This window comes from Danio rerio, chromosome 9 (assembly GCF_052040795.2).
Source record: "Danio rerio strain M-AB ecotype USA chromosome 9, GRCz13ab, whole genome shotgun sequence".
Classification (NCBI taxonomy): Eukaryota; Metazoa; Chordata; class Actinopteri; order Cypriniformes; family Danionidae; genus Danio; species Danio rerio.
The window spans coordinates 7428760-7453828 of record NC_141029.1 but is presented as its reverse complement, the minus strand read 5'-3'; the positions used below and the strand labels follow the sequence as shown (position 1 = coordinate 7453828).

At 36.9% G+C, this 25069-nt stretch overlaps 1 protein-coding gene and 1 long non-coding RNA gene across 4 annotated transcripts in view; one reads left to right on the top strand and one right to left on the bottom strand.

Annotated features, from left to right (window-relative positions):
* mgat4a (alpha-1,3-mannosyl-glycoprotein 4-beta-N-acetylglucosaminyltransferase A) overlaps nt 1–25069 on the top strand; it is a 129899-nt gene that overhangs the window by 88373 nt on the left and 16457 nt on the right. For all 3 annotated transcript variants that reach the window (XM_087267443.1, XM_087267444.1, XM_087267445.1), the window contains 7 exons: nt 2353–2399; nt 2504–2617; nt 14995–15070; nt 19997–20111; nt 20325–20455; nt 20671–20778; nt 22157–22350. In XM_087267443.1, the coding sequence (XP_087123569.1) occupies nt 2353–2399; nt 2504–2617; nt 14995–15070; nt 19997–20111; nt 20325–20455; nt 20671–20778; nt 22157–22350 (785 nt within the window). The remainder of the gene's footprint in view (nt 1–2352; nt 2400–2503; nt 2618–14994; nt 15071–19996; nt 20112–20324; nt 20456–20670; nt 20779–22156; nt 22351–25069) is intronic.
* LOC147842249 (uncharacterized) lies at nt 2232–8490 on the bottom strand. The gene is made up of 5 exons (XR_015499138.1): nt 7685–8490; nt 7364–7584; nt 5842–7314; nt 3784–4794; nt 2232–3592 (listed from the first exon to the last, which is right to left on the bottom strand). It is a non-coding gene; the product is annotated as an uncharacterized LOC147842249 (long non-coding RNA).

Genomic DNA, 25069 nt, shown 5'->3' with positions numbered 1-25069 from the left:
TGTCGTGCGAGTTCTTATCAGCTGTGTTGTCGCGTGCGTACTGAATAGTGGTGTTGTCGTGCGAGTTCTTATCAGCTGTGTTGTCGCGCGCGTACTGTAAAGCGGGGACGGAGGGTATGTCGCGTCGCGGGGGCACTTTTGATCATTTTGGAAGGGAACTTTCTATCCAAGACTAAAAAGGGCATGTGCACTGCACAGGTTGAGCACTGTGTGTGCACGTGCCTGCAAGTTGGGGAATACGATTAATAACAGTCATGGGGACTGCAGAAACTCAGCACACTGTTCAGATTGATGCAGACATGAGATCTCTATCTCACTCATGGCTTGTCCTCTCAAGTGGGGGAAAGACAATGCACAACGTTACCCACTGCTGTCAACCTGGGCCAAGTCATATCTCTCTTGTCCCAGAAACCTCAGTCCCAAATGAGAGGGGTTTTTTCTGTTGCTGGGGACATTGTAAATACCCAGAGATACCAGCTTTTACCAGATTATATTTATATGATAATTTTCCTTTAAACCCATCTCTATCTAAGTGAGTGATTAAATGTTGAATGTGATGAGTTTTCAACAATATTAAATTGAAACTTTATTTTTTTACATGGTTTAATATTTTTTTGTTATTAAAATTGAAGTTCCTGTTTCAAAGCTTACAGATAGATGACTAATTTGTATGTCATTGACACTTTTGGCACTTTTTTGGAGTATTTTCATAAGTTTTGTTTTTTCCTGCAAATGATTCAATAAATACCGTACCGTGAAATTCTAATACCGTTATATCCCTAATATATATCACGGCAAAAAAGTAGCATTTTTAAAATCTGTTTATTATTATTTTTGTTACGTTTTTTTCTTCATTTTTTAAATTTTATTTCATTAAAAATAGATATGTTTGTATGTGTGGTTTTGATCTCTGTAGTACATGTTAAAAGCTCCTAAAATCAATAAAGACAGTGTCAAAATAAACCTCTTTAAAAATGCAAAACTATATTAAAGGGCACCTATGGTAAAAAATCTACTTTTCAAGCTGTTTGGACAGATCTGTGTGTTGGTATAGTGTATAGACCGTCATACTGGGTTGATATGAACACACCCAGTCCTTTTTTTTTTCAAATTAACTACAAAAAAAAGAGTCGGCCAATTGGAGCTGTTTTCAAATCGATCGCACCATTACGTAGGTGTGCGATCCCCCCGCCCACCGAATTGATTGACAGCTGCGCGCATTAACATGTTCCGGTAGTCACGTGTATATGTCAACAAGACCAGACAGACATACGCAAAGCAACCGGGAATAAAAGCTCTGTTCTGTTCGCTAGGATCAGCAATCATCATCAAATGTGATTAAGAGTAAGTTTCACATGTTTAAAGTGTTTTAAAACAGAGTATCTGTGTAATTAATTACATCGTTTTACTTCAGCTTTACTTCATCAGCACAGCCGCGTGTCAGAACAATTATAAAAGAAGACGCTTCAATCCCGGTTTGTGGAAGTTAAATCAGGTTTATTTTGTACATTAGCATAACAGATATCCACACAGCACTGGAGGTTAGCCTTAACTAAGCTAAGCGCGCTCTGTCTGTCTGCCTGCCTGTGTGTGTCATCTGCGGTGTGTGTGTGTGTGTGCGTGCGTTTACTTTGTAACGATATTGTGTGTGACTCATCAATGCAACTTCACAATACTGATTAGTAAAGGTTAGTTCTTACTGTAGCATCTCACAAACGCTACGTGAGACCTTCTTCCTTTAAGTCTGTCTGTTGTCTGACGCAGCTGAGGGAGGAGGCATGTAGAAGCAGTGGGCGGGAAAAACTCGTCTTAAAGGCGCAGTACGACAAAACCACCCCCTGCTGGAAATCAGTATAAAACAGCATCTTGTAAAAGGTATAATGAAAAATCTGATGGGTGTTTTGTGCTGAAACTTTATATACACATTCTAGAAACGCAAAAGACTTGTATTAAATCTGAAAAAAGGGGTAACCTAGGTGCCCTTTAAACTTTGAGAATGTGTGTGTGTGTGTGTGTACGTGTTTTTAAGACATATCAGATCACAAATCTGTATAATGACATGGGTATGACACAGGTATTACTAAAAGGAGGTGAAATATGAGGACATTGGTGACGTCCTCATTTCTCAAAATGCTTATAAATCCTACAGAATAAGTTTAATCGGAGAGTGAAGCTGCACGCAGTCTCCTGTGATGGTTGGGTTTAGAAGTGGGGTGAGGGCAATATAATATATGGTTTGGACAAAATAAAATAAAAAGGAAACCTATGTAATGTCCCCACTTGTCACAAAAACAAATGTGTGTGTGTGTGCGTGTGTGCTCTAACCAGTGGTTTTCGTTCACTTCCTTACAGACGGACGTGGATTACGTAAACAGTGTGGTTGCAGGCCTTGAAAAAGAGTAAGTAGCATTTTCCTTTTATTCCTGCTCAAGTATTGCTCTTGCTTGTACATCTGCTTCAGATGCATATGCTAACTGTTGTTTTTGACTGTCGTGGTTCAAAGGTTCTACACTGAGCTGAATTCTGGGTTACTGGAGGTCATTTCCCCACCTGCCAGCTACTATCCGGACTTAAGCAGCTTGAAAGAGACCTTCGGTGACTCAAAGGAGAGGGTGAAGTAAGTACTCAGGAAATATTATCCTCTACTGTAGTTACATACTGCTACAGTATGCTAATACAAAATGCTACTCTGCTAATCAAGCCTGTTGAAGTGACAGACAATATATAGCGTTCTTAACTATCTTGGCAGTTTTGCCAATTATGAGAAAAAAGTTGTTAAAATAAAACTTGTTTAATCTTTTGAACGTTCACTCAAAAATATTAATACCAAAAAAAGTGCTTTAATTGTTTGTGCAGTTTGTTTAAATGGGATAAATAGTTTTGTATTTATATTTCCATCGAAGTTTTGCACGTTTGAGTGACGAGGTACCATTAATTGTTTACCCATGACTTCTGGTTTCACAGGTATCTAAATTTGAGATGTAAAACACAGGCCAAATTCACTCAGTTATTCATGTCAATGGATTAAAGCCCAAAGAACAGATCTGTGGTCTGCCTCAAAAGGTTGTTGAGCTTCACAAAGTGGGACACTAGCCTCATTTCCATTGTCGGGCCAGTGCTTGCCAGGGGTTTTATCGGGCCAGGAGGTTGAGCAGTGAGGCTGAAATTATGTCACATTTCTACTGTCGGGCTAGTAGCTCGCAGTGCATCACGCAAACCCCACCCCCAGAACAGCCTCCGAATCAAACATCACACAACCCGCCCATTTCAGCGGGAATCAGGCAGATAAAGCACACCATCGCATCATCACAAAACGAATAAAATGAAGACAACCAAAACAAACAAATGACATGTTACTGTACAACATTACATTATAAGTCTACACGCACAGGTCTGTGTATTTCCATTCATTATATTCGTTTTCTCCCCGACCGACTGTTGGCATCGTGCATTGAATGGTCCCGCCACTATAACAGAGAGACCCAGTGTAGTGAGCGCACCCATCCATAATAGAAAACCACAGAAATTCACTGGTAATAACTCTGTATGACATCCTCGTTTGATAGACGTCGTCAAACATTCAGCCCAAATGCTTTAGAGTAGGGGTGCTCAATCCTGTTCCTGGAGATCTACCTTCCTGTACAGTTTAGCTCCTACCCTGATCAAACCCACCTGAACCAATTAATTAGGACCTGAATTCCGATAATTACAGACAGGTGTGTTTGCTAAGGGTTGCATCTGAAATCTGCAGGAAGGTAGATCTCCAGGAACAGGATTGGCCACCCCTGCTCCAGTGAGACCTGAAGCATATACATTTTTCCCTTGGCTATATGACACTTAATAGGTGATTCCCCTTTATTTAAAGATGTTGGCATGTTGTACATTATTCGGTTATTTTAAATAGGAAATAGTTGTAAATAGTTATTTTAAAAAGAAAAGTGTTAAGTGTTTCTGCACATAAGAGCAAGTAATGAAATATAGCCTATTTCGTTGCGCTCAGCAGCTATCTAATAAAGCTCGCCATGTATTTACAATTTGATTTTAAACTTTTACCCCGTCATATAAAAACATGAACACTTGTTTGAGGACACAGAACATATTTTGTCTTTGCAGTTTTCCCCGATGCGTTTGTAAAGCGGCTCTGCGCAGGACTGGATGACAGAAAAAAAGGTTGTTTGCTTTTACTCACCCCAAAAAATGCTCTGTTTGCACGATTTGATTAACCAGTTAAGCTCTGGGGCTATTTGGGGTAATTCCGCCTGAATTTGGTCTTTCGATTTAAAATGCTTCCCACACCCACATGCAGAGGTGTAAATACAAAAGTTTGGTACCGTTTGAAAGGAAACCCTTTGAAATTTTATACATTTGTTGTATATATTGTCTGTGTTATAATAAACACACAAAAAGGGCGCTTTTGTTTTATAAACAATTTTATTTTATTTTTTACATTTTTTTCTTTATAATAGTTTATGTTGGAGTTATTCTATTCCAACTGCAAGGAGGAAAAATGCTTTTTTTTTTTTTTATTTCCGCCTACCTATTTTAGAAGTCTCTCCATACCCTCATACAGTACAATAAATGCAATATCTTAATGTCATTTTACAGGAAACCCTCTGAAATTACAAAAAGAAGTGCTGAAAGTGATAAATATTATTATATATGTTGTCTGTCTTATGATGAACCACCTCAACACAAACCACTTTTAGTTTTTTTGTTCTAAAGCCTGATTTAGAAAGTGTATAACTCAGGCCCTGTATGCTCTATCAAACTGCAGATTGTTTTGATTGTTACCAGCTAGGGTTGTAACAATATACCGGTATGACGGTTTACCACGATTTGAACGTGCACGATTATCATACCATGAACAATTGCATATCAACGGTTTTAACCCTTAAAGACCGAGACAGCCGCCCGCGGCTAAAAATAAGTATTGCTCTTAAATGTTTAATAACTTTTGATCCGCTGATCCGATTCATACAATTCAAAGATTGGCATAAAGAAGAGAATCTCAGCTTTCCAGTGCTGTAGCACGGACTTTCAGAGGCTCCGGAATCAGTGCGGTTACGTCATCAACATTTGACAACGCTGATTTGACAAAGAAACGCTCGTCACTGTGTCTCCGGACAAATCAGACATGATACATTGATGCATTGTCCCTCCTCCATGCCCAGATTGGTTCAAACTCGCTATATCACAACCAATAAGCATAGGTTTCGCTTTTGTTTGTGGACCAAGCTTTTTGAACAACACGGAATGAGAGATAGGCATACATTTATGCGCGGCTAAATAAAACGCAAAAAAAAAAGTTTTGCATGAAATAATTCTCATACTAAGTACTTTTGCATGCACAGCAGCACAGGAACATGACAAAACAGTGACACAGCAAAGACGAACTGCTGCTCTTGCTGTTTTCAAAAGACGCAAATGAAGATGCAGCTGTTTGTCTGCATTGCAGACAACCATATCGAAATCCATATCCATAGACAACCATATCCATGCTGGCACATAAAACCTAAGGATGTTTCATATTGAATCTAGTTTCGTTATGTAACTATTTATAGCATAGTAAATATTTATATCTATTTTTTACTGAGGATTTGCACCATGTTTATTTGGACTTTGACACATTATTTATTATTTTCTTATTTTTATTTGTTCATTGTAAGTGGTGTTGTTTATAGTAACTAAAAATATATTATTTGGAAAAAGTCAAATTTGCTTCACTGTTCTATTATTTTGTAACATTTGTAACATACCGTATACCGCGAAACCGTCAAACCGTGGTATTGTTTTAGACGATTATCATACCATGAAAAATTCATACCGTTACAACCCTATTACCAGCATTTGTCTGGAGACACTACAAAAAATAACTTTGTTTTTATCATTTGTATGCAATAATTATTTTAGTTCAACCAAAGGGTGGGAAATCACAACTTTTTTGCGTCTGATCTGTGACTTTTACGCACTCTGTTTTGGACACCTCTCTTCCTATTTGTCATGCAATATCTCAGTCACTGATTGGCTGATCAAGGCTCGCGATACATCAGCATAAAGCCGAGAATATCACCTTTCCAATGATACATAATCAATCTGGATAGGTCGAAGCTATCATATTTTCCCGAATTTTGGAATATCATGACCCTAATTGGTTGCGTTTGGCACTTAATCTATCAGCTTAAAGATATCGAGCTAATTTTGATATCGGACCAATAACTATAACATCAAAAATAGCATTTATCGGCCGATAACGATATGGCCGCCAATATATCCTGCATCCCTACCAAACATGATAAGAATAAAGGAAAGAAGATCACGAGCAGATGAATTGTATTTGGTGAAAAGCACATGGTTTCTGCCAGAGATGTGTGTTGGAGCTGTGACACGCCGTGAGGGCTCCTCTTTTGATTGTATTGTCCTAGTAGTCCTTTATTTGCACAGAATAGTATATGATATTTTCTCAGCTTACAATGTTTTGTCATGGTCTGTCCATTCTCACAAAACTACCCGATGAAATGTTTGTTCGGCAGTAAAGGATCAAGAGAAAGCTGATTTCAGCCAAGTGTTGTGTAGGCGTATTGATTGCGGTCAGTCATATTATTGCTCTCTCTATTGTAACAGGTGCGCGTGACCGTGTTTATGTGCCTATAGAGGCTGTGGGCAGTTTCTGTGGTGAGAGTGAAATAAAGTTTTGATTAGGCCGGATCTGCTTTACTGTCACAAATGTGATTAGAGCGGCAGAGACGTCAGTGAGAGACAAAGACAGAGAGGAGAGGCTGATTTGTTGTGGGACGGGAAGGGAATAAACTCAAGGTCAAAGACATCAGATCCTTCATTTCCTCCTCTTTCTCTGTCCTGAAATGACTCCTCTTCTCAGCTTCTGTTCGCTCTAAATCTTTCATCCACAGCTGTCTTGATTTAATCTCAATCGCGCTGGGTTTCTCTTTTCTTCATTTCTTTCGCTCTTTCTTTCATAAGACTGATTCTGCCTGTTCCAAGGGTGCCACCATTGAAAAATAGTCTCTATCTGTGCTGAATTTTTTTTATCGTCTTCTCAAAATTAATTCAAATACCACCGCTTCATGGAATTTGCTGTTCGACAATAAATCTGTGCTCATGTAAGATTAGATTATTTAAAATTCTGTGAAAATATGTTGTTATTCAGAGCGGTTTAGGTTTTCTCTTTTTTTAAAGAATATCATCTGAACGCAGGCGTTTCATCTCATTTTCCTTCAGCCTTGTCTCTTTATTCATCAGGGGCCACAGCGGAATGAACTGCCAGCTTATCCAGCATATGTTTTAAAAGCAGATGCCCTTTCAGCTGCAACTCAGTACCGGGAAACATCTATACCCACTCATTCACACACATACTCTACGGCCAATTTAGTGTTTTCAATTCAAGCCAACATGGGGGGAACATGCAAACCCGACACAGAAATGCCAACTAACCCAGCCGGTACTCGAACCAGCAACCTTCTTGCTGTGAGGCAACAGTGCTAACCACTAAACCACTGTGTCGCCCTGAACCCACTTTACCATTCCAAAACAAAAATGAAGTTCAGATTTGTTTTTAGATTTTTTTCACTACAGCCACACACACACACACACACACACACACACACACACACACACACACACACACACACACACACACACTCACACACACACACACACACACATACACACACACACACACACACACACACACACACACACACACAGTTTGCTTTGGTTTTACACTTAGTTCTGGGTAAAATACAGGACTAAATGTAAGATTTTTATACTTTGAATATTGTTTTAATAAGCAATAAGAAATAAGAAATTGATCAAAAGTAACCAAAAAGGCATTTATAATGTTGCAAAAAAGACAAAAAATGTTCCTCTGAAATTTTCTTTCATCAAACAATCCAAAAAAAAAAAAAGTCAGTTACCACAAAAATATAAAGCAGAACGACACGTTGAGATGTTTAAAGCATAAAAAATAAGCACCAAATCAAAAAATAATGTAAATGTGCAAAAAATTGTAACTAATCAGGGCTTTACATTACACTCGCCAAATGTGGGTAGATTTCAGCTCTGGCAGGTTAGAGAGAATCCTCCAGTAGCCACTTTGGCTGGTTTGAAATCATTTTTAAATTGTATTTTTCTTAAAGCAGGGTTCGACAATGAGCATGACCCAATATTTGTGCAAATGTGATCTTATAATCGAGAAGCAGCACGACTGACAAAAATAACTGTGTTCGCGTGAGCAAAAGAATGCAGATGAATACAGAACGGAAGGATGATCACTTGCGCTAACAGCTGATGTGATGCGCGCGACTGTTAAAAAGCATGTGCGCTCCTGTTTACTTGCGCGAAGCAACCATGCCTAGAGGAAGCGCAACTTTACAGCTATTTTACCTTGTTTTTACACATTAAAAAATTGTGGCTAAGAAATACTTATTTGGTGTGGTCAAAAATAAATTTGATAAATCCTTAATTTTGAGCCCTAAAAAAAGTCATGTGAAATAAAAACCAATTGCAATGCGACACAACCCATTTGCTCATGCACAGTGAGCAAGTTCACAAACAGTGAATAAATGAGGAGGCATGTGGGCAACACAACATCCAAATCACGTCATTTTAGCATGTCAAAGTCAAATTTATGCTTATAAAATATGTTTTCCCAACAAGAAAAGAGTGGCTATTAATGTTGGAAATCTACTAGCCGCAGTGGCTGGTGATCAAAAAAGTTAATCTCAAGTCTTGATTACATTCATTCATTCATTCTCTTGTCGGCTTAGTCCCTTTATTAATCCGGGGTCGCCACAGCGGAATGAACCGCCAACTTATCCAGCAAGTTTTTACGCAGCGGATGCCCTTCCAGCTGCAACCCATCTCTGGGAAACATCCACACACACATTCACACACACTACAGACAATTTAGCTGACCCAATTCACCTGTACTGCATGTCTTTGGACTGTAGGGGAAACCGGAGCACCCGGAGGAAACCCACACGAACTCAGAGAGAACATGCAAACTCCACAAAGAAACACCAACTAAGCTGAGGCTCGAAGCAGCGACCCAGTGACCTTCTTGCTGTGAGGCGACAGCACTACCTACTGCGCCACTGCTTCGCCACCCTGATTACAATGTTTTGAAAAATTAAAACTTCTTTATTAGACTGAGTGATTTTTTAAAAAATAAATTAATCAATATTAAATTATGCAGCATATTTTCCAAAAACACGATAAGACCTATTGTTGCTCCATTTGAATACAAAATCAAATCTGTACTTCATGGTTTAGAAAGTTTTGATAGTTATTTTTTTTTCCAAACAAGATTCAGTAATTCTTACAGTTTTATTATTATGAATTAATATGTTTCAAACTTCAGTATAGTTATTGAGTGATGACAAGTAGCAATAAACAGCTTTTGCACATTATTATATTTTTTTAATAGTTCCTGTTAGGGATGTTAAAAGTACCGTCTTTGGTATCAAACAGTACTGAAATATCTTAAATATATTTTTTCCCTAATTTCTGTTTTACAGAGAGATTTTTTTCAACACATTTCTAATCATAATAGTTTTAATAACTCATTTCTAATAACTGATTTATTTTATCTTTGCCGTGAAGACAGGAATTAATATTTAACTAGATATTTTTCAAGACACTTCTATACAGTTTAAGTGACATTTAAAGGCTTAACTAGGTTAATTAGATTAACTAGCCGAGAGAGGGAAATTAAGCAAGCTATTCTATACCGATAGCCAGTTCTGTAGATTATCAAGAAAAAAAAATAGTTTAAAGAGGCTAATAATTTTGTCTCTAAAATGATGTTTAAAAAATTAAAAGCTGCTTTTATTCTAGCCAGAATAAAACAAATAAGATTTTCTCCAGAAGAAAAAATATTATCAGACATACTGTGAAAAATTCCTTGCTCTGTAAAACATCAGCTGGAAAATATTTTAAAAATAAGAAAATAAATTTGAAGGGAGCTAATAATTATGACTTCGACTGTATGTATGTACAAAAAAAAAAAAAAAAAAAAAAATATATATATATATATATATATATATATATATATATATATATATATATATTAGGGATGGGAAGATTTATCGATATTTATCGATGCGCGGTCATGCACGTGCACGGTGCGAGTGCATCGGTTGAGCAGCAGAGGATGAATGAAATTTTGGAAGCAAATCGAGATGCATCTGTTTTTGCGAGATGCATCGATTTTTCCGAGATACAGCTTATATTTTTAATATAGAATGTATTTTTTATTTATTAGCAAGTGTTGTCAACCTATTTTTGGCGCATAATTTAATCGACCTACATAAAGTATGCCTTAGCAACGGACTTGCGGATGTGTACACTTACACTACAACTATCAGGTGTGCGGATGAAGCTAGTGGAGCGCCCTCAGAAAGCGCGAGAAGCAAAACAAACATTTTATTCCTCACTGAGTTTTAAATCTAAAGTATGGCAACATTATGGATTTAAGGATGGACGACATGACAGGACAGATGCAATTTGCAAAATGTGCCGCGCATCTGTAAAATACGCGGGCAGTACGACTAATCTGAAATCTCACTTGAAGCGGCGCCACGGTGTTGTTGTGAAAGCATCTTCCAGTGTTCCTGCATCCCCGGCTTTCGCACTGCTTCAACCAGCTCCAAAAGTGGTGAGAAAAGCATTGCAAGTTTTTTTTTCCGTGCGCAACAGTTCTGCTCGCTCTACGCCAACAACGAATGCTATTGCATTGTTCATCTGCAAAGATATTCAGCCTAGTGTCACGGAGAACGAAGGTTTTAAACACCTCCTCCTGTTAATTTTTATTTAATTATAATAATAATAATAATATTAATAATAATAATGATAAAAATAATTGGGTGTCACGGTGGCACAGTGGGTAGTTTGACCACCTCACAGCAAGAAGATGCTGGTTTGTTATATTTTTATTAGCCTGTTGTTTACAGTGACAGTGATGTTTCAAAGCAGCATAACACTGCTAGTTCACGACCTTAAGTTTTGAATATTCAGTGGCAAAATATCTTTGTAAAACTTGTTTTTATAGTTGAAAAGTTAAATCACAATTCTTGTTGTGCAATGGTAAACCTTTATGTTGAAAGAGTGCAAATATATATACTTTTTTAATATATATTGCACTTATACATTCTGTTTATCTTGAAAATACTTAAATAATATGTGCTATATGTTCTAAAATGGCCCTCTACTGTAAACTGACACTCTGGCTCTGAGAGAAAAGCCAGTTTGTAAAAAAGTCTTGGTTTTGCTTGGTTTATAAATAATCAAACTCATTCAATGGCACAGCATCCTCTTTCACATCATCTCATAAACTTGATCTAATAAGTTAGTGCTGAATTATCGCATTGTATCGTGATATGGGTGTGAATCGTATCGTGTTGCATCGCAATGTCACAAATGTATCGCTAATATATCGGATCGTATTCTTTGTATCGAGATGCGTATCGGATCCGCATTATAGCTTAGATGCCCAACCCTAATATATATATATATATATATATATATATATATATATATATATATATATATATATATATATATATATATATATATATATATATATATATATATATATATTTATATATATATATATATACACACACACACACATCTTAATCTTATTAAACTTTACAGCCACAAATATAAAAAAAAAAACTCAGCTTGTAATAAAACTGGGCAAGGATTAGATAATAAGAATTATAAACTTGTTGTATATTTAAAATTTTGATTCCTCCATTTTGTGCATACAAATTTTTTTTTTACTCGGTACATTTGTTTAGAGAAGGACCGCAAGATTTGCTCAAAAGATTGGCTACATGTGGTGAAGAGCGATGGCAAAACTAAGTGTGATTATCATAATAAACTAATAAGTTATAAAGCAGAGTGTCGCGACCGATATGACAAAGCGTCTGCGGTTGGATCACATAGTTCATTGTGCATCCCGCGGGCGCAACCAACAAGAGTTGTGCATTTTAGTAGAACTTTTTAAGCGTGATGAGCAGCTCGGAGTTAGTTTTATTTAATTATCTTGAGATGTAACTAAACAGTGCATTCTCTCCGCCTCTGCATTTACAAACAGCGGGACTCGCTGCTGAAGCATGCATGAGAGATGGCTTTACACTCCATCATTCATAATCTTAGCTGTTGTATTGGAATCAAAAGAATATATAAATTAGAATTTTCTTTTAACAGTCCTGATATGTTTAATCTTTTTCTTTTGCAAAATTCCTGTCATCATATCTGCTTGATTGTTTTAAAACCGAAAGCAGCACCCCTCAATTGGTGTTTTTCCATAAGGTACATCTTTGTGAATGTTTTATTTCCTGTGTGTAGTCTTTAATGTGCTTTTTTAATCATTTTATTCTTTTCAAAGCAGCACTCAGACACGAATGTATCGTGTCATTTATTATGAAAACTTGGCATGAGAGGGATGCATGTGCGATCAATTGCTCAACCTTTGCATAAAGCTTTTAGTCATAAGACAATTTATTTACTTTCGATGTGCAAAAATATTTGTTTAACAAATGATATTTTGTCATAAAAAATATTATATACATATTAAAACTGTAAAACAGAATAAAGTGCATGGTCTAATCAGAAATAGTTCCTTATTTAATGCATAAAATAATTTTTTAAATTTTATAAATTGAGTTTGATTGATCTGAAACTTTTAACTACATTTTCTTTTCTTGTAAATAATAAAAGTTGCGTCAAAATAATGAAAACGAACCTCAATTCCTCGGTGAACAGGGCCACAGTGAGCTTTTTTTTTACTTTGAAACAATATGATACAGTTTCTTCTGTCTATGACTGGCAAATGCGTCAGAAAAAAAACTGCTGAATCTCCGCGAATATTAAGTTAACTAATTAAACAGTTTAGTGATTTAGTAATGCATAGAAAAATCCAAAGCAGAATTCTCCTGAGCTCAGTAACCCACTGATGACAGCCACTTTATGATGGATTTTAAGGTAGGTAATGAGGTTTGTTGTGTTACCTTGGGAGACTTGGACTGAACAGGAGCAAAGGCTGCCTGATCAACATTGCATTCCTCGAAAAAAAAAAAAACACTTGCAATCTAGACGCTGTCACCTCATGTCGTACAATCCGTAAACTCCGCCTATTAAAACAACAGCTTGATCTTTATACTCTAAAATGGGGACGATATATAATTATTGATCGTAGGCCACAAATATCGTTAACGTGATAATAATACGATTAATCGTGCAGCCCTAGTCCAGGTGATCCCATCTGTCACAACTGTGTGTGTGTGTACAATATATGTGTGCATGTGTATTGCTTTTGGTGGGTTGTAAGGACAGTTTTTTTGTATGATGACATGGGCATGACATAGTTATAGACTCTATGGTGGTTTGCAAGGACATGCCTGAAGTCCTTGTAATTCAAAACTCTTAAACATACTTAATGAGGTCTTAACACGTTTCCTGTGGGGTGGGTTTTAGGGGTAGAAGTGGCCATATATAAAGCTGTTTTCACTGCATAAAGTACATAACACCTATGAAGCATACCTGTCAACATTGGGATTTGAAAATAAAGGATGCTTATTTCACGCGGCCACCATAATAAGGGATTAGGGATTCCAATTCCCCACCCTACATACTAAACATACTAAACATGTTCATTTGGAGGTGTTTCATTGTAAATAAAAAGTTAAATTGTCAGTTATATGTTTTAAAATTATTATAAACAAAAGAAAAATGAATATATACATTAGCAGCAATAACATTAGCAAACAGTTCAGTTTAATAAAATTAATTGCTATTATAATGAAACAGAATCAAGCTACCAAACTCATTAGCCGTTTCTCCATTGTTTAACTTACACTATCAATTAAAGAGCAACGAATGAATCTCTCATTTAATAAGATTTTTTTATTACATTAAATAAGAGGTGTCACTTTAAAAATGAATACATCTAATGTTATAATGAAAGCATTCGACTGCTTTCCTAACTTTTTATGCTCATTTAAGATGAAATTAGTTGTGTTTGGGAAAAAAAAAACCCACCAAGATTGACATCCTTATATGTTATTATTATTAATTATGTGTATATGTCTGTTTAAACACGCACCTAAAAGCCAGACTTTCTCTCCGCTTCAAATCGCGTGTACAGAACCCGTTTGGGAAACACTTTTATTACTTTGGAGCACGTCAGCAAACAGTCATGCACCATTAAGTTATATGACTGTTTTGATGATTGTAAAGGATGGGCGAATGCACCTGTAATCAAAAGGAAATGGAATCGCGCCGTTTTTACTATTTATTTATAAGCGTTTTCATTCTTAAACAAAGCGAAAGCACAGAAGACTCGCGTTTAGAGCAAGGGGCGACCCCTGGTGGTTCGGCGGTATGGGTTGCGTATAGGGAGGCTCGGCTGTTCAGAGAAAGACTGAAAATACGGGAGAAATACGGGAAAATACCTTTATAGGATGATGGCGGGATAGAACAGTAAAATATGGGAGAATCCCCGGAAAAACAGGAGGGTTGACAGGTATGCTACGGAGTGTCCTTGTAAACCACCAATACCAACACATATATGTGATTTTTAGCTTGACTGTGCATTGTTTAACATCGCAGTTCTTATTCTGTGCCACAAACTCACCGCTCATCCTCTTTATCTAAACCATTCTGATCAAAGGAAATGAGCGCCTTTGATGCCCATCGCATTTAATATTCTGCCTTTTTGAATATTTATATCTCTCTCTTTCGAAACCCTTACTGCAAAGGACAACTCGATAGAAAAGGTTACACTGAGTACATGTGGGTGAGTTTTGTTTGTACCTTTATGTGGCTGTAGGAGTGTGTGTGTGTTTTGTGTTTTTGGCAGTCACACACCTGTCCATCTAGAGTTTCAGTTCTCTGACTCATCGACAGGTCAACTTCCACATTTAACCTTGGCTTTTAAGGCTGCTGAACATGATGTGTTTGTGTTTCTTTCAGATGGAGGACCAAGCAGAATTTGGACTATTCCTTTCTTATGATGTATGCTGTCAACAAAGGGGTCTATTATGTCCAGGTAAATCAAATGAGTGAGTTTAAAGGTGAAGCTGGTGATCTGTGCACCACTAATGTCAATGAATGGAATTGAAAACTATAAACCTATCTAAAAAAAAGTGTTTGCTAGTGGTTGGCTAAAGGATTGACCTGCCCCAACCTCACACCACAGTGTGTAAGACAGAAACTGTAATCCTACATGGTTGGTCCTTGCCAATCAACACCTACATCAGTTTCAGCTAATAGGGGTCATTTACATGACAATGTTTTCAGCCAAAAGCAGAACACAATGTGTTTTGCCTGGTTTGGGGACGGAAAACGTTTAAAAACTGTCTCAAAGTTGAAGTTTTTGAAAATGCCGCCATTATCTAACAAGATGATGACAGTGTCAATCACTCAGTTCCCATGACAGAGAGCTACAGCCCCGGAAATGTTAAGGTCTGGATACGAGAGAATGAAAACAACACTGGCAGATTCAGTTTAAGAATCCAGCTAGAGTTAAAACGGTAACACTTTATAATAACTACACATTATGAATCATTTACTAAGCATTAGCATCTAGTGAGTTCATTATCTGTAAGGCATTAGCTCCGCATAAATAAACGTTAGTAAGCAGTTTATAACTGCAGCTACAAATGCTCTATTCTTGACTTATTAGCACCAATATATTGTGCTTAATAATTGTACTTTCATACTTTGTTAATGATTTATATTTCATTACTAAATTACGTATCGCATTATTTACAAACTGTTTGTATTTAAGAGTAGCTGAGGGGTTTTAGGATCATTCAGAATGAGTTAGTAAATGATTAATAAACTATTGAAATCAACATTTATCTATCTTATTAATCAGGCATATACTAATGGTTACAATGTACGTTAATAAATGCGTTATTAACTCATACATTTATTAATGTAGTGTTAATGCTTAACAGATAATGAACTCACTAGATGCTAATGCTTAGTAAATGATTTATAGTATGTAGTTATTATAAAGAGTTACCGTTAAAACTAATGACACATCTGATTAGTGATCATGTGCTGAATGTCAATCCAGCATTTACACTTTTCGAAGAGTGGATAAAAGACTTCCAGGGGTTAAAGTCCGCCATGACTAAAGCACTCACCGTAAAGCCGTGTGAGTTTTCAGGTAACAGTGTTTGTCTCATCTACACATCTTAAGCACGAGATGTTCCAACGTTATTTAATCCTTCATTTAATTATCACGATGCTGTCAGTCGTGCGACTGATACCATGTTTACCATTGCGTGCATTCACTGAGATGAAAGTAATTCATTCATTCATTTTCTTTAATAATCTGGGGTCGCCACAGCGGATTGAACCGTCAACTTATCCAGCAAGTTTTTACGCAGCGGATGCCCTTCCAGCCACAACCCATCTCTGGGAAACATCAACACATACACACACTCGTACACTACGGACAATTTAGCCTACCCAATTCACCTGTACCGCATGTCTTTGGACTGTGGGGGAAACCGGAGCACCCGGAGGAAACCCAAGCGAACGCAGGGAGAACATGCAAACTCCACACAGAAACTGCCAACTGAGCCGAAGATCGACCTAGCGACCTTCATGCTGTGAGGCAAACGTGCTACCCATTGCGCCACTGCGTCGCCATGAAAGTAATATTGCAGCTCATGAAAAGACCATTACTGCTATTAAGATAAGTAATAATAAGTTATACTATCATCTGTGCAATTTCAGACAGCACCCGTGAGAACAGCACTGTTATTATTGTATATATATTGTATCTCATTCACGTCAAGCAGTGCGTGCAGCGCCGGTGAGCGCATGTAGAGTTTTGTTTGTTAGTTGTGATTAGAGTGTTAATATATAATAGAATCTGTTCATATAAAAGATAACGGTAACGGTGCTCATCATTTTTGGTGGGTGCGACAAAATTTTGCCTGGTGCGCCTACATTTTTGAAGTTAGAAGCACAGGTGCTACCAAGAATAAAAGCGAGACCTTAATCGGTAGTGGAAATTTCGGGTTTCAAGAAAATGTTAAATGTAATAGAGCTCGGTTACAGTATTCCTTTATAAGCTCATTTCAGTCAGATAATTTCAGCTTTCAGATCCACTAAAATGGCAGGTGACAGTCAAATCAAGCAGATCGGGGCTGTCTGAAGAAAAGGTAGACACTCATCTTTCTGAAAATGAAAAAAAAAACTTAAAAATAGATTGAAATTCCATATAAAAACTAATTTTTTTTTTAATGTTTTATTTGTTTAACTGCAATATTTCATTTATTTTTTATAGGAAGCTTTTTGGTTTTGAGTATAAAGAAAGATTTGTTTTATTTGCTGCTAAGCAGAAACCCTGGAAGTATAGCTCTATAACTTTTTAAAGTAAAAGAAAAAAAAAAAAAACAAGATCGAACTTTTATTATGTTAGTAACGAACCGAACCGTGATTTTTGTGAACCGTTACACCCCTACCCGGCGCAATAAGGCACAAGACATGTATGGCAGATTTAGCGCAATAGTAATTTTCATGTTTCGTGCCACCGTGTTTAAGTGGCAAATCCATTTGCACTACTTTGTGGACTTATGGGTGTGCTGGTCTAGAAAGGAGGTGTGTTAAGGCACAGTGTTGGCACGTTGCCATTTTGAGAAACTGAAATAGACCCCACCATTGACCAAGTAAAAGCTGGTCTAATGTAAAATTAAAGGTCTTTAAAAAAAGCTTGTATTTAACTTGTTTAGTGTCTTACTTGTCAAATGTTGTCTTCACTTTCATGTCTTCTTCATTCTCATGTGCTTCTGTCTGTGTGTTGGACTTTACTGAATGTTTTCATTTTTTCTTTTGGTTTCATTTCCTCTGTGCTGTGCCAGTAATTCTCTCAAGTGTTTTCATGTCTTTGTGCTCTCAATACACGCTGTTGTTTCTTAGGAGAGTGGAAAGGTATTGCTTTCATGTGTTTTTTTTTTTGTTTTGTTTTTTTTTTGGAGTCATGTTACTCAATAGTAAACAACCACATGCTTTAGCTTAGTGTTTGTGTGTGCTTGTACACTACCTGACAAATCTTGATCCCAGTTGTAAGAGCAACAAATATTAACTTGACTACTAGTTGGTCGTTTAGAAAAGTGGCAGAAGATAGATTTTGCATCCAAATCATCAAAGATACCACAGAAGACCTATTGGAATCTGCATTGGCCCAAGATTCTTAGAGAAATCAGTCAAGTTTGGTAAAGGAAAATTCATGGTTTGGTTACATTGAGTATGGGGGTGTGCGAGGGATCTGCAAAGTGGATGGCAACATCAACAACTTGAGGGGCCCTATCATACACTCGGCGCAATGTGGCACAAGGTGCGACGCAATTGTTGTTTGCTAGTTTCAGCTTGGCGCAGGAGTCGTTTTGACGTTTTAGACATTCTGGTCTAAAAAGGAAGGCGTGTTGAGGCCCATTGCTGGCACGTTGCTATTTTGAGAAACTATAATAGTCTGTTCTATAGACCAGAACAAAGTTGGTCTAAAGTCCAGCGGAGAGCACATTAGTAGTGTGCCACGCTTACACATTGCTTAATACACACAGGATGTACTGCAATAGGCAAATATCTTTACATATGAAAAATAATTAAAATGCTAAGGATATATATATATATATATATATATATATATATATATATATATATATATATATATATATATATATATATATATAGGATATAATAAGGATTTTTATAGGATATAAATTTAAAGTATTAAAATATTACAAAACATATTATTTTCTAGCCTACATAAATATAAAAACCATACTTTCATGCCTTCTTCATCTCGGGAGGCTTTTTCTGTGTATTCGTGCCATTTTGCTTTTGTATAATGTTATTATTATTTGCAGTATTATTTTTTGTTATTTGCATATTTATATTTGTTTTATTAAAAACAAACTTAGATTTGCCCACCTGTCAGGTTTTAGACCATATGGGGCACAGAATGTGTATTTGGATATAATTGAATATAAATGGATATAAATGAATATATTTTCAGAACACACTTGGTTATTATTGTTAATTTATTCGTTTGCTGGAAATTAGAACTGAATTTAGAAATAGTTTTGAAACAAATCTTTGCGCTTAACAAACTAAATGAATTATTTATAGGCTAATTGATGTCTGTGCGTACAAGGTTTCCCTATCCACGAGAGCAAAAGCGAAAGTAGATAATGAGAGGCCTTATCTCTCATTCTCGCACTGCAGATGCTCTGTTTAACTGTTTTCTTGCTAATGAAATGCTCAGTTTTTCCACTTAAAAAGTCTGCCTTGTAAACAGCAAACGCACTATTGAGTGACACAACTGGCTCTTAAAGGGAATGGGAGATGAGACTCTGATTGGTTTATTCTCAAAACACACCTATAACTCATTAAGAAAATAAGCTCAACCCTTTTAGACCATGCGCCACGGCGCAAAGCGGATTTTTCCAACCTTGATGACTTTATTAATAAGTGATTTCAGAGCAGAGATGTAAGGATGCAGTCCTCCAAGCTCATGGAAGTCACACACAATATTAAGTCTTTCTCCACTGCATCATGACTTTATATTCTCTACTGTACATTATTTCTGTTAAGTGACAAGACTTTTGTCTAAGCAAAGTCAGACCTTTTGTAATTGAGTAATCAAGGCATGATCGTATTTTATTTTAGTAAAATAAGCGTAATCTAGAGGGATTTGCCTTTCATATAAGCCACTTCTGATATCAAATGATCAACTTGAAGTCAAGTTATTATTTGGTGTTCCTAAAACTTGGATAGATGACAAGACAGTCAGTCAGTGTGTAATAGCGATAGCGTCTGTGTGTAAGGTGATCTTTACAGGTTCAGTTTTAGTTAGCAGTGGTATTTTAGTTTGTGAAGCTGGTGTCAGTAGGTGTATCTGGTTTATGAGCAGTTCTGTCTGATTCATTTCTGTTTTCTGTTATTGTTGCAGTTAGAAGACGACATCGTTGCCAAGCCCAACTATTTTGCCACCATGAAAAACTTTGCTCTGCAACTTGCCACAGAGGACTGGATGATCCTCGAGTTTTCACAGCTGGGCTTCATCGGTACTATCTTAACTATCCCTTTCATGGGAATAAGTTACAATATTAAAATGCATTCAAAAAAAAAGTTGTCTTCCTTTACTTTCATAATCGCATTATTGTTGTTTTTACAACCTTTTTAATCATGTCAATGCAGCTTTGGTTAACATGAAAGAAAGAACATTTATTTGGTCATCTTAATTGATGTTGGTATCGTTTTATCTTTCTTTCTTTCAGGTAAGATGTTCCAAGCCCCAGATCTAAATCTCATCGTGGAGTTTATCTTCATGTTTTATAAAGAGAAGCCCATCGATTGGCTGCTGGATCACATACTCTGGGTCAAAGTGTGCAACCCAGAGAAAGATGCCGTAAGTTAATACTCCCCGACCGCTTGCGTGACCTTCAGCTCTCCTCCGCTGTGGTGCATCAAGCAGAGAGACTTTTCACAGCTCTGAATGCAGCAGAAGAGGAACCTGTTTTTCTGATTTCTCCATTTTATCACACACACATCGTCATGCCTCTATATTCACTCTTAACTCTTATTTACCTCATTCACACTTGCTGTATGTGTGTTCCTCTTCAGAAACACTGTGAGAGACAGAAGTCGAGTCTGCGCATTCGTTTCAGGCCCTCTTTGTTTCAGCACGTAGGCCTGCACTCCTCTCTGGCTGGGAAAATACAGAAACTCACGGTAATTTATGTCATGACTCTTGTGTTTTTTTTTTTTTTTATTGTTTTTTTTTAAGTTCTGTTTACAACCAGGATAAACATCCATTGTGGTGAGCTAACCAGGAAGTTAAAATCCTTGTTACGTGATTACTTCAGTTGATATCCAGGACACGTTGTTTACACAACATATAGGTTTGGTGTTTATTCCCCAAAACAGCTTTTGAAGCTAGCTACTTTTTATATTGCTGATCACCAAGGTTATTATAGGTAACGAAAATGAACAGAAAAAGAAAACTAGATTTAAAAACCATTTTTGTTAACTGAAATAAAAATATAAACTAACTGAAATCGTATTGTGTGCATTAATGATGCGCGGATGGTGGTTAAATCCGCGGGCGCTGCGGATAATCCGTGGGTTGGGTAGTAAAAAATACATTATGATTAATTGCGGGTCGGTTGCGGGTGGATGTAGCAGGGTATGGCAGTGGACCAGCCAATAAGCAGAGAGTGGGTTTTGCAGAATAAGAAGATGAGACGCCCAAAATAATGGATGAAGTGCAAGAGTATTGTTCAAACTTTCAGTTAGAGGATCATCAGAGGAAAATCTGCTATCGTTCTGCGAGAAACAAGATCGCTTTTTTTTCCGGCAAATTCAACTGATTCTTTTGGAAAGATCTGAGAACCGATGAGCTGTTAATATTGCGCATGCGTCCTTTCGGTTTTGTTTTTAAATGCTTAATATATAACAAACGGTTGTGTATTTAACTAAAACAAGTTATTTCAAAGTCATTTCACTCAAGTCCAAGTCAAATCTCAAGTCATGACAGTCAAGGGAAGTGACTGTTTCAGTTACTTCTGTATTTGCTTCATGAGGAAGAGTGGGAGATTGTTGCTTGGTTCACTTTCACTATGAAAGATATTTTGAAGAATGTTGGAAATAAACTGACATAGAACAGCAAAAAGTACTGTGAAAGTCAATGGCTGTTTCTTTCCAACATTCTTTGAAATATCTTCTTTTGCTTTTAACAGATGACTGAAATCAAACAGGTTTTCAACAAGAATTATTAATAACAGAATTTCCTTTTTTTTAATTAAGCTAGTCTCTTTAAACCTTTTACAGAAGTCCTCCAAAACTAAATTATGAACCTTTTAAACTAGAATACCAGGTTTAAAAGTTTCTTAAAATCCCTCATTTTCTTTTACACAAACTTGCTTTAACTTCATCTTCGCCTCGATGTGTTCCATATCCTGTGTTTTTTAAACAAAGCTTCTGGTTTTCCTAAATAATCTGACCTTTTCCCTGAATCTCACTTGCTGTTTTTACTCTTAAGGGCTGTTATAAATTAGCTGCACTTCCTGTTGACTTCAGTCATAACTTCCTCTGTCTTCTGCTCCATCAGGATAAAGATTTCCTGAAGCCTCTGCTGCACAAGATTCATGTCAACCCGCCGGCGGAGGTATCCACGTCTCTTAAAGTGTACCAAGGCCATACGCTGGAGAAAACCTACATGGGTGAGGATTTCTTCTGGGCCATTACTCCAATGGCAGGAGACTATGTGCTGTTCAAGTTTGACCGGCCCGTCCACATTGACAGGTCAGTCTGTCTCAGAACATTTGCCTCTTATGCCGAGTTCAGACTGCATGATTTTCCAACTAGTCGTGTCACAGATGTTTTCACACTGCATGACTATCTGGGCTAGCGTTTCGTCGCTGCTTTGTTTACACTGCAAGATGGTTCGGCGACAGGGACTTTCACATTGCATGACTTTACTATAGGGAGAATCGCCGACAACTTCGTCCAAACTATGTCTCACAGCCAAAAACACGTAGTATAGCCTATCTTTTGTTATTAACTACATAATAAGAAAGAAGAAAGAAGAAAGAAGAAAATTTAATGGGGTAGAACATGTACATGTTTGCTCACCTGGGTTTAAAGGGAATTAGCTATTTCTCCTCAACGTTGATAATAAACTAATTTCTTTCTGTATGAAACGTCAAACAGACACGGTTGCTCCTGAGTCCTGTCAAACCTCCATAGTTTTCCCTCCATTTCGTGGGTCCAAATAAACCGAAAAAGAGCGCTTTTAACTTCTCCCCCAGCCTCCCGCTGGCCTGCAGCAGGTATACACACACGCACACACAAGTGAATGCTGCTCTCTCATTGGCTGTAGGCGATGGCTGATGTTATTTTCAGTTAAAACTCAATTCACATGGCATGATTTGAATCAACGACAGCTCCAGATATTCAGCACGCCAAATATCTCACAGGCATCGGGGACTCATCGGCGATTCTCTCAGATCGCGTCTTTGATCGTTCATACTGTGTGATTGTCACTCACGTGCACGAGCACCGATTTGCCTGTGATTTCAGGCATTTATCTGCGATTTCTCAAAACCTGTCGGCGAGCTAAAATCGGGGCTACAATCACGCAGTCTGAACTAGGCATTAAAGGGATAGTTCACCCAATAAATGAAAATTTATTTTTTTAAAAATGATCATGATGTCATGTTTATATCATTCGATAGCAACAATTATTGAATATATTTAATGATACATTTAGGAATATTAGGATTTTTTTTTATATTCAACCACTTTTAATTTACCAACATCAAATACTTAAATAGTCAAAAACAAAACAAAAAAAACATTATTGTACAAATATTATACATACATTAAACATATTTTATTATTTATAATAAAATAAACATGTTAAAGAAACTCTTAAACTTGATAAATAAAATGTTACCAAGTGTGTGCAATGGTAAACCTCAAACTCTGTCAACACACACATTATGATAATCAAATCTGAGCTTTCAAGTAAAGGAACCAAACATCATTATTCAAATACACACTGCAACATTACGAACTGTGAAGTTGGATGACTACATTACCCCCTAGGGCTGTGCAATTAATCGAAAATCCGATTTCGATTTTGGCTTTTAACGATTATGAAAAACCATTAATCGAGATAAACGATTATTCCATCACGTACCGCCCTCTTTCCAGTTGTACACGTGTGAAAACTCTTTGAGAAAAGTGCCTCTGCAAAGCTCAGTTCCATGTGAAAATGACTAAAAGCATGTGCTGTAATGTAACTTTTGCAGCAAGGGATGCACATCATCCACGCTTAGCCTCGGACAGGTAGCGTGTGCGTGTTTGCGCACGCGCCGCGCTTAGCCTTGGACAGCAGAGCGCACACACACATCTAACGCGATCTTAATGTGAGCGCTTTAATGGTGAAATACATGCACATTTGTGTCAGAGCGCGGTGTTTAGTGATTATTCATATTAACCCTCATTTGTGTAATAAACAAACAAGTTGAGAATCAAAAGACACGAGAAAGAGAAACCATATCAGAGCCGCACGATTCTTAAAGTGACAGCGTGCGATATTCCTGCTGCTGCCGACTGTTTTTATTATTAATCAATAATAAAATCAAAAATACTCATTTCTAATAACTGATTTCTTTTATCTTTGCTATGATGACAGCACATTATATTTTACTAGATGTTTTTCAAGATATTCAGCTTACAGTGACATTAGGGTAAATAGACAAGTCATTGTATAACAGTAGTTTCTTCTGCAGACAATCAAACATATATATTGCTTAAAGGGGCTAATAATATCGAGCTACTAAAATAGGTTTCAAAATATTCAAACCTGCTTTTATTCTAGCTGAAACAAAACAAATAAGCCTTTCTCCTGAAGAAAAAAATATTATAGGAAATACTGTAAAAAAAAAAAAACCTCTGTTAAACATCAATTGGGAAATATTTATATATTAAAATAAATTCACCGAAGGAAGAATAATTTTGACTTCAACTGATAATCGTTTTAAATAATCGTGATTACAATTATGACCAAAATAATCGTGATTATGATTTTTCCCATAATCGAGCAGCCCTATTACCCTCTCATGCTAAAAACTCTCCATATGGGGAGGTAGTGGCTTGGATGCACAAGAAAAGAAACCAAAAAGCCATTCTGGCAACATCCTTACATTCTTTTTTTTTTATAATCTCCTCACTCCTCTCCTTTGGTTGGGAGTGCAGCGCACTGTTCTGTACTTCTGAATGGCTTTGGTATTTAAATGTTTCTGTCGTGTCGTATTTGCTGTGGAAAGCCAAATCGGTCTTCGCTGGAATCTTGTTGTGTCGCATATATTTAGGACATGGTGTTATAGAGAATTATCACCTGCCTGCAACAAGACAAAACAACGACAACACAGTGCTATTTTTAAATAAAGTCAAAATGTTACGCGTTATAATACAATAATGCGCAGCTATTACATATTTAAACAAAACTTGTTTC